Here is a 10907-nt window from a genome sequence, read left to right on the forward strand (position 1 = left end):
AATACTAGATGATTACTTTTAGAAGTGAGAAAAAGAAAGTTAATTGACAACAACACTCTCCATTGTAACTTTGTCAGCAAGTGATGACGGGCATGGACATATTTGACTACAATACTGGGACAAAGCTGGCTTAAATGTTAGTTTACCTTCTCATTTTTCATGCTACTCATTGAGGCTGCTACTTTTTGTGGCATTAGCATTGCAGAAAAACCCAAAAGCAATTACTGTAATAAATTATTCGATGCTAGTTGCGCTGAAGTTGTGTTCAAGTGGTATGATCTCAGGAATAGTCAGTTGCAGAGGTTCAACTGTTAAGATTTCTCTTTTTGCGTCATATTGATTATTTTATTTACAGGAAAATGCAGCCTTGCATGATGAAGTTGCCCACATAGAAGAGAAGTTTGTCAGAGCCAAAGAAGAGCGACAGTAAGTAAAAGTGTTTTAAAAATGTACAAAGAGCAAGTTTTGTATTCACCACAATACATCACCACAGCCTCTTTATCAGGATTTCTTTGTAAAAATATTTCTCGTACACAGAAAAATCGCTAATGGTCTTGACAGTTATTGATTTGGTTCATTGATATGATTTATTTATTAGAAGTAGATCAAATTATCACCTCTTCAGGTCACTGATGTGCATGTGAGTGACAGGAAGAAAAGCTATTACTCACTTTGAGAAAATGTCATTTGGCGCCACCTTTTGGTGTGCATGTATAATTTCCCCTATTATCTAATCTAATCTATACATCTCTAAACATTGAATGTAAGATGGCCATTTCAAGACTATTATTTGGGTCGATACAGTATTTCCAAGTCAAGATGCTAATAGGGTGTGTATGGTAATGTTTCTAATACACATCATTTAAATACACAGCTGCTTTTCAGTAAATGTGAATATTGTGCTCAGAGTACTTGATTTCAACAAAGAGACTATATAAAGGCTCAGAAATAATTTGTTGATTAAAACAAACCAGTATTAATAGTACTTTTTTTACATTTTTATCAAATGTTTAGATATTTTTTTTGTAATTATCAACAATAAAAGGGGATTCTTAGAATATGTGACTGTTATGGAGCTACCGATATCTAACATAACACTAACTACTGAAATAAATTCACTTTCTAAATATTTTTTTAACATATTGAGATGCACCTGCAAAATGCCTGTAGCATAAAGTCACTATTGTCCACTTAAAATAATTGCTCAAGTAATTTAATACATTTTATTATTTAATTTTTTTGCCTAAATAAACTCTTTTTAATGCTGCCTATCTGTGATAAAATCGCCGACATCCTCGGTTTAACATGTGATTTTACACTTTTAGTATGTGGTCTATGTCAAGGGGAGTCAACTCGTGGCTCAGTTTTTGTTCATGTTTTCAGAAAAACTTGAGAAAATTGTATTAATTTTATCTTTTCAATGCCCAGATTTTTGCTGTTGCACTACCAGTCTTTGTCAGATGTGGACTTCCTGCCCACACCCAGCTCAAGCACCCACCCAGCTGTACCCACTCCCCCGGTTAGTTCAGGTGCCAGTGGGGCTCCCGGCCTGTGCGGAACTCATAACCTCATGTCGGCGCTGTCAACCGGCGACGAAGGATTTCCTAAAAAGCCCAAGAAGGAACGAAAAGAGCGAGTTCGAGAGAATGGAAAAGAGGAGTGTCAGTGCCACATCTACAAAGCATAAACGTCAAAACTATATTAGATGTGTACTAACATTTTTGTTTTTTTTAAGTTCCTAGGAAAATGACCAAAAAGAGAAAACTAGCGGATGGCTCCAGGAAGTTTGTCCAACCTATTGCGCTGGACTCCTGTGGTCGCCCCGTCTTTCCTATCGTGCTTGGAGGCTTAACGGTCTACAGTTTGGGCGAGGTCGGTGAGCGCTCATCACGCGACATCATTTACTTCAAATCTGGCCGTTAAAATATTTCTTCCCCAGATCATCACGGACAGAATGCTGTTCCATGACGAATGCGCCATCTACCCAGTGGGCTTCTGCAGCACACGAGTCTTCGCCAGCATGAAAAACCCCGAGCAGCAATGCCTATACACCTGTCAAATCAAAGATGGGAGAAGCGGACCACAGGTAATCAAAACACACACGCATGGTCGCATTGACGATGATGATGATGATGATGATGATGATGATGATGTACTGTTTTGGAGTTAGAATTTTTTACATTTGACAAACTGGGGCAGCAGCTCTTTCACCTAAAGTTACTGATATACATACAGTATGTATATTAAGATGTCAGTAACGTGTCAGTAATACAATATACAGTGCATTTTAACTTTGTGAAGGCACTGTTTTAAAAAAATATCCTGCCATTTCATGTACTCTGTTGGCACATATTACTTCTCTTAAGTGACTTGGGTTTCCATCTAAGTCCCCCCTTCCTGCGCTATCTTTGGCTGTATTTGAGTGACTCATGATGCATCACTGGATGAAATGGAGGCACAAGAGAGAATAGAATAGAATAGAACAGTGGTTCTTAAACTTGTTGGAGGTACCAACCCCCATCAGTTTCTCATGCGCATTCACCGAACCCTTCTTTAGTGAAAAAAAATAAAATAAAATAAATAAATTAATTAATTAAAAAAAATATATATACATATATATATATATATATTTTTTTTTTTCCTGCACCAGTAAAAAATATAACTTTGTCTTGAATTAAAAAAAAAAAATACATATATATATATAAATATATATATATATATATTTTTTTTTTATTTTAAATTTTTTTCAAATTCAAGACAAAGTTATGTTTTTTTACTGGTGCACAAAATGAACCGTGCATGAACATCACCTTGTTCAAAAAACAAAACCAACACAGTGCATGAACTCACAACAAATTACACACCCGCAAATCAGTGTGAAATCTGCTGTTGCCGTATCCATAATACGGCGATAGGGAGAAGTTTTTATTTACATGATTGATTAATTGATTGAAACTTTTTTTAGTAGATTGCACAATACAGTACAGTACATATTCCGTACAATTGACCTCTAAAAGGTAACACCTGAATACGTTTTTCAACTTGTTTAAGTCAGGGTCCACGTTAATCAATTCATGGTACATGATGAGTCAGGTGTGTCTCAACTTCCGCGCCGGAGGGTCCGCCGAACCCCTGAGGCCGACTAACCGAACCCTTTTGGGTTCGATCGAACCCAGGTTAAGAACCACTGGAATAGAAGTACTTTATTGATTGGCAACACTAACTTGGCCCTAGTGTGTGAATGTGAGTGTGAATGTTGTCTGTCAATCTGTGTTGGCCCTGCGATGAGGTGGCGACTTGTCCAGGGTTTACCCTGCCTTCTGCCCTATTGTAACTGAGGTAGGCTCCAGCGCCATCCGCGACCCCGGAGGGAATAAGTGGTAGTAAAATAGATGGATGGATGGATGGATGGAACGATACTTTTTTGATCCCTGGGGGAAATTCAGCACCACAGTTCGCTCACAACAGACAATAATAATAATAAATAATATATTATATATATATAAAATATTATATATATAATATATAATAGAGATGTCCCTCAGTACGTTTCCAAGCACTGATTTCTCAAATAATTTTCTCAAAATAAGCTATGTGCAACACATTTAAACAATTTAATCTGATCGTGTTTGTCTTTTAAAAATAATTAGCCAGGGGGTGGAGGGACACTGCATCGACCAGCATACAAAGTAAAGATGTAGTAGCTGTAATTAGTTAGATTTTTTTCAAATATATGACAAAAAAACCTACACATTTATTACAAGTGTCAGAATGTTCTCAAATAAGACACTAAATACGTGACTTAAAGCCAGCACATCCCGGCCGCAGGTGACACTGGTGGAGAAAAACCTCGAAACAGCCATTTGTTGACACTCAAACTTGTTTGTATAAACAGTGGAATTAACAAAGTAAAAATACATTTGTATTTTTCGTCAGTTATTTGACAACAATAATTTATTGTGGTAGATCACATGACTCTAAGACAGCCTCAATATCATTCATTCAGATCAGCCACAACATTATTAATACATTATTCAATGATGTAAGAATTAAACATCCGAATACAATTAAAACAATCTTGTTGACATTTAAATCAGCAATTAAAAATAATTCACTGCATAGTTTGTAGGGGTGTGGGAAAAAAATAGATTTGAATACGTTGTGCGATTCAGAATCGATTCTCATTTAAAAAAAAATCTATTTATTTAAATTTAAATTTTTAAACATTTTTTTTATCAATCCAACAAACCACTACACAGTAATACCATAACAATGCAATCCAATTCCAAACCAAACCTGACCCAGCAACACTCAGAACTGTAATAAACAGAGCAATTGAGAGGAGACACAAACACGACACAGAACAAACCAAAAGTAGTAAAACAAAAATGAATATTATCAAAAACAGTATCAATATTAGTTATAATTTCAGCATAGCAGTGATTAAAAATCTCTCATTGACATTATCATTAGACATTTATAAAAAAAATTTAACAAAAGAACAATAGTGTCACAGTGGCTTACACTTGCATCGCATCTCATAAGCTTGACAACACACCGTGTCCAATATTTTTCAAAAAGATAAAATAAGTCATATTTTTGGTTTGTTTAATAGTTAAAACTAATTTATATTATTGCAATCAGTTGATAAAACATTGTCCTTTACAATTATAAAAGCTTTTTAAAAAAAAAACTACTACTCTGCTTGCATGTCAGCAGACTGGGGTAGATCCTGCTGAAATCCTATGTACTGAATGAATACAGAATCGTTTTGAATCGGGAAAATATCGTTTTTGAATCGAGAATTGCGTTGAATCGAAAAAATCGATATATTATCGAATCGTGACCCCAAGAATCGATAATGAATCGAATCGTGGGACACCCATAGATTCGCAGCCCTAATAGTTTGTATTAACCTTAAAGTGACCCTATTAAACAATACCAACTTTTCTTACCTATTGGTACCTGCTGTGTGTTTGGGATCTGCCTAAGTCCCGAAATTGTGAAATATAACCCTGGAGGCACTGCGGAGATTTTTATAAACTAATCTTGTTTCTTTCCTACTTCTGCCAAACAAGCTGTTTGGATTGTGCACAATTGGCGATGTCACAATTTGGGAAAAACGTCAGCGGATTATCCCTATATGGCAGGTACAAATGTACCCAGAGTGCCTTGCGCCATTGTAGTCAATAAGTTACTTATTTTTCTCTATACTTTTGTTGCAGGGCAGACTGGCTTGTACATGCCATTTAGCGGTTGCCATTTGTAATAAAAAGTAGCATATAGTTAGAAATTTTCTGGCAGTAGATTTGCTATGGAAGTGAGTGTTAAAAACTACAACAAAGATTGTGGGGAGAAGACGCAGTCGAAGTGGAGTCACATAAATAAGACCACCCATAAAACAGTGCATCCTGAAGAGGCGGTCAAATTGCGGCTCGAAAATGGTCTCTAAAAGGATGCAAAATTTTGACCAAAGAACCACCATTACATGTTATGTAGACCACAAGGAAATCTTATACTCATAATAACCACAAGTGTCATTTAAACACATTAAGACATTACCAACGACACCAAATAGTGGTGGAAAGTTGTAGTTATTATTAGATCTGGAGCTAGAACATTACTCGCTCCCCATGTAGCATTCTCTTCTTCTATTTACATTTCCACATAGTTAAACAAGCTGAAATGACAATGATAGCCCCCTAGCACACAGTGTATGGCCAACAGTCGCATTAGAGAGAGCAGCGGTTCTCAAAACTTTTTCCAGCAAGTACCACCTCCGAAAAAACTTGTCTATCAAATTACTATCATATCGACCGACATTAAAATACAATTGCATAGTAGGCCTAAATATTCATTAAAAACAAAGCAAAGGTTTTATTTAATAGGTATATTATTTTGATCATTGTAACATTACGGTAAAACTGTTTGAATATTTGATTCTTTGGCGTACTACCAAATGAGCCCGCGTACCACTAGTCGCACCCGTACCACAGTTTGAGAATCTCTGAGATGGAGCATGGCAACAGGGATTTCACATGAAGGTGTGAAAAAAGAAGAAACAAGATTATTTGAGGGATCAGGCTAATTTTGTGCATGGAAACGTATGTGTTCAAATGTGGAGGTCCAGAGGGGAAATATTATAGATTTAGCATGAAATGGTAAATCAGGGGTTCTAAAGTGTGCATTATTGGCTCAAATCTTGGCACATTGTACACTGTAAATATATTCAGTGTAAATTCACAGCAAATGAATGGCTAATATTTTCATTACTTTCACAGTAACATTTACAATAATTTACCGTGAAATATCTTTACAGCAAATTACTGTAACCGTAGAGCTGTGATTTTACGATTAACTACAGTAAAGGTACAACTAAATACTGTAATTTCACAATTTTAATTTCGCAGTTCACTACAGTCAAAAATCAACTAAATGCGTTAACTAAACTTCACAAATTGATTTTTCTAGTTAATTACTCTCCCGGTTAATCAGCATACTGCCATTTACTAAGCAAGAGTGTGCAGCAAACTCTAGTCCATGTAATCCCTTACGACAGTGGTCCCCAACCTTTTTGTATCCGCGGACCGGTCAACGCTTAATAATTTGCCCCGCGGCCCAGGGGGTCGGGGGTGGGATCCTTTTTTTTTCATCCATCCATCCATTTACTACCGCTTATTCCCTTTCGGGGTCGCGGGGGGCGCTGGCGCCTATCTCAGCTACAATCGGGCGGAAGGCGGGGTACACCCTGGACAAGTCGCCACCTCATCGCAGGGCCAACACAGATAGACAGACAACATTCACACTCACATTCACACACTAGGGCCAATTTAGTGTTGCCAATCAACCTATCCCCAGGTGCATGTCTTTTTTTAAATTTTTTTTTTTTTTTTTTGTCATAAAAAGGGGAGGTTTTTGTGGTTGGTGCACTAATTGTAAGTGTATATTGTGTATTTTATGTTGATTTAATATAATTTTTTTTTTATTTTTTATAAAAATGAATAAAAAATTCTTCTGCGGCCCGGTGGTTGGGGACCACTGCCTTACGAGACAAATCAGTTTGAATTTACAGAAACTTGTTGTGATATTAGGGGACTATCATTATATTATTTTGCTGTGAAGAAACATTTGATTGCTGTGAAATACAAGGATATTGTACTTTTTACAGTCGTTTGCTGTGATACTAAAGGAACATTTGATTACCGTATTTTACTATAAAAAAAAAAACTGTTAATTTTTCTGAAATTCTGGTAAATGTTTACAGTGTAGGAACAATATTAAACATAAAATTAAGACAAAGTATCCGTCTATCTCTAGCATACAGTAAATGGGAAGAGACAGGAACAGATCCAAAAGTAACTAAGAAAACCAACTCCATCCTAGAGGGGTTTTTCCAAGTTACAAGCTCTTGTTTTTCCCCGCTAGTTTGAAATTGTGCCAGAAGACGACCCACAGAATGCCATCGTTGCCTCATCTGCCCTGACATGCCACTCCAACCTGCTCAAGGCCATCGCTGCAGTCAGGTACTTCTGCGCTGTCGACTCATGTCCCCTTTATCATTTCAATGACCATTTTTATTCCCACAGTTCCAAGTCTGTTGCTCCGATTGTCCCTTCTGGAGCGGACTTCTTCGGCTTTTCTCATCCCACCATCCAGAACCTCATCCAGAGTTGTCCTGGAGCACGCAAATGCAACAAGTACACTTTTCCTCCTTTACCAAACCTGAACGACGTGCACTTCCTAATACCTGCTTTTCATGCCCTCTCAGCTACCGATGGATTCGTTTCGAGGTGTGTCGCCCGGGCGACGGCCAGGTTCCACACACGCTATCGGAGGACGACCCCTCCGTCAATTTTGAGGCATATCAGAGACACCGGTGCTTTAGTTTTGAGAAAGCGGAGCAAATTACAGGTTAGGCTGCATGAATAATGACCTTTCATTGGATTGTATAACCACCTGAGAGCCAGCATCTTCGGCAGTGGAATTTGTGTTTTGCATAGAACAAGACCAAAAACTTATGTATACAGCAGAAGATGCTGTTTCTCAGGCAAGATTTGAGCTTTTATAAAATCTAACGAGGGCAAAATTAAACATTTTTATTCGCCCAACATAAACTTTTTGCTGGTTTGCTATCAGTTTGCCAAAAATTCGTTGTCCATCGCTTTTATGGTGACAAATATTGTTTAAATATTACATCCTCCTTATGTCTCGTAGCACTCGCCATGTCATCTCTTTACGTAAACGCACAAACCTTTATGATTTAATTACAGAAATGTCATTGATTTTGATAGCATTTTGCTGCCTTAAAAGGGAACTGCACCTTTTTTGGGGGGGAATTTTGTCTGTGATTTAAAGTATAAGTATCAATGATTGTCACATACACACTAGGTGTGGTGAAATTTGTCCTCTGCATTTGACTCATCCCCTTGTTCACCCCTTGGGAGGTGAGGCGAGCAGTGAGCAGCAACTGCTCACTAATATTTTCAACCCTTGATGCTGAGTGCCAAGCAGGGAGGTAATGGATCCCATTTTTATAATATTTAGTATGACTCGGCCGGGGTTTGAACTCACGACTTACCGATCTCAGGGCAGATGCTCTAACCACAAGACCACTGAGCAGGTTTATGTTTTATTTACAATCCGTATCTGAGACAAGAAAACAATCATTCTTTTTTTTTTAATGCATTCTAACTCGTAAATAAACGTTAGCAAAGGTCAGCTAACAATGGATGTAATAAAATGAGCTGTATTCCGCCTATAAAGCACTGCAAATAATATTTCAAAACCTCCATCAACGTTTTGTATACACACTAAGTATATATGTAATGTAGTAAGAGGCACATTCAAAAGTAAGATGTAGTATTTACATATTTTGCTAAGCGTACTGTAGGTATACAACGGAACATTAATTTCTCAGACTTTTAACGTTTGCTATTTCCCTGAACACCAACAACTACTACGACTTTTTATTCTCATTGTTGCTTTTTAATTTTATTCTTATTGTAGTATTTTTCTATTTTGTTTCCATATACCCCCATTATTTACTTGTTACTTTTTAAATTCGATCTCAATTACCATGAATTGATTAACGTGGACCCCAACATAAAGAAGTCGAAAAACTTTTTGGGTGTTACCATTTAGTGGTCAATTGCACAGTTCAGTACATATTCCGTACAATCTACTAATAAAAGTTTCAATCAATCAATCAATCAATCAAAATTCTGTACACTGCTGCTGGAATTTTAATTTTCCTGAAGGAACTCTCCTGAAGGAATCAATAAAGTACTATCCATCTAATCATGGCAGACTTAATGAGGGACGACGACGACTACTTTGGGACAAATAATCGTCAAAACTTTATATTTTTGAGCCTGAAAATAAGGAAGATGAGCTACAAGTTTTAAAAGCTGAGTGATAGGCGGATCCAGCAAGTTGCACTATTCGTAAGTGCTAAACAAGAAATACAAACATAATAAAACCATCACTTACTGTACAATGTCTGCTCTCATTGGGATGCCGACTGATGGGATGTTTATATCTTGCCGTTCAGATGTAAAAAGTATTCATAATTTTTACGCATGTTTAAAAAAAAAAAGGTGGGTGCAAAGAAGTATCTTTTCTTGTCTTTCTCAATATTTATAATCGAAAATGAACTTTTACCAAGTCAGAGGCGATGCAGCAGATAAATGGCTCTGTATGTCAATAGCTGCATAAGCTAGTTACCCCTCTATGATCAAGGCGCCACTAAACATAGTTTGTCTGCATTAGCCGTAAAATAACTGTATTGCTAATTCCTGGTTAATAGTCATGTCAGGTTTTTGGAAGTTTTTTTGGGGGGGCCTCATGGGCGCAACAGTAGACTCCCATTAGCTTTATTGTTAGCCACCTCGTGTTTGCCGTATGTTACAGATTAGAATGCATAAAAAAAGAAAGACTGATGTCTTCTTGCCTTACAAAAGGATTGCGAATGGTAGGCAAAATCTCAGTTTCCCTTTAAAGGCCATAGAAGGGCTTGAGTGTGCCAAGCTCTAGTAGGGTATCTAAATCACCATTCTTGCAAATGTTAATAGTTAATGAAATTGTGGCCAAAATGTAAGTATTTCTTGTATTTGCTGAAATTGTCCTCTCTTTCCTCCAGCACAGATACTGCAGTGTTCTAGCTCCTCCCACCTGGCCCCGGCCTCTTTGAAGCCGTCTTCCTCCTCATATTTCAGCTCTTCTTAAGGTCATAACCCCTTTCAAAATGACTTCAAATGCAATGGAATGACACAGCTCAAAATAACAATACAATGTTAAGTTTTGTGGGTCTAAATACCTCCATATTGTTTACATATAATCAATTAAAACATACTCTTTTTTGTGTATATATTGTGTAGATGTTTGTGTTGTAAAGGCTTTTTAAAAATAAATTTAAATATAAAAGCATGTTTTTTTTACAGTATTAAATGGTAGCAATTATTAGCTGGTGCATCGATTCGTCCAGGTGAAGAAGGAGCTGAGCCGAGAGGCAAAGCTCTCAATTTACTGGTCGATCTACGTCCCTATTCTCATCTCTGGTCATGAGCTTGTGACCGAAAGGACAAGATCGCGGGTGCAAGCGGGGAAAATATGTTTCCTGCGTGGGGTGGCGCGGCTCTCCCTTTAGGGATAGGGTGAGAAGCTATGTCATTGGGGGGGGGGGGAGCTCAGTGTAAAACCGCTGCTCCTTCACATCTTAAGGAGCCAGATGAGGTGATTAGGGCATCTGGTGAGAATGCACCCCGGACGCCTCCCTAGGGAGGTGTTATGGGAACATTCGACCGCTAGGAGGTCACGGGGAAGACCCAGGACACGTTGGGGAGACTATGTCTTCAAGCTGGCCTGGGACCACCTCAGGATCCCCTGGGACGCGCTGGACAAAGTGGCCA

The 10907-nt window shown here is 37.7% G+C and overlaps 1 protein-coding gene across 1 annotated transcript in view; it reads left to right on the plus strand.

The window, feature by feature from the left end:
- The window catches only part of LOC133537415 (uncharacterized), an 89955-nt gene extending 79533 nt beyond the window's left edge, over window positions 1-10422 (plus strand). Inside the window, exons 28-35 of the mRNA XM_061878422.1 lie at window positions 356-426; window positions 1429-1661; window positions 1736-1872; window positions 1940-2086; window positions 7426-7523; window positions 7587-7697; window positions 7769-7911; window positions 10139-10422. Coding sequence (XP_061734406.1) covers window positions 356-426; window positions 1429-1661; window positions 1736-1872; window positions 1940-2086; window positions 7426-7523; window positions 7587-7697; window positions 7769-7911; window positions 10139-10224 — 1026 coding nt within the window. The 3' untranslated portion in view covers window positions 10225-10422. The remainder of the gene's footprint in view (window positions 1-355; window positions 427-1428; window positions 1662-1735; window positions 1873-1939; window positions 2087-7425; window positions 7524-7586; window positions 7698-7768; window positions 7912-10138) is intronic.
- Window positions 10423-10907: the final 485 nt, after the last annotated feature.

The sequence above is a fragment of the Nerophis ophidion genome, linkage group LG18 (assembly GCF_033978795.1).
Source record: "Nerophis ophidion isolate RoL-2023_Sa linkage group LG18, RoL_Noph_v1.0, whole genome shotgun sequence".
In the NCBI taxonomy this organism is placed as follows: Eukaryota; Metazoa; Chordata; class Actinopteri; order Syngnathiformes; family Syngnathidae; genus Nerophis; species Nerophis ophidion.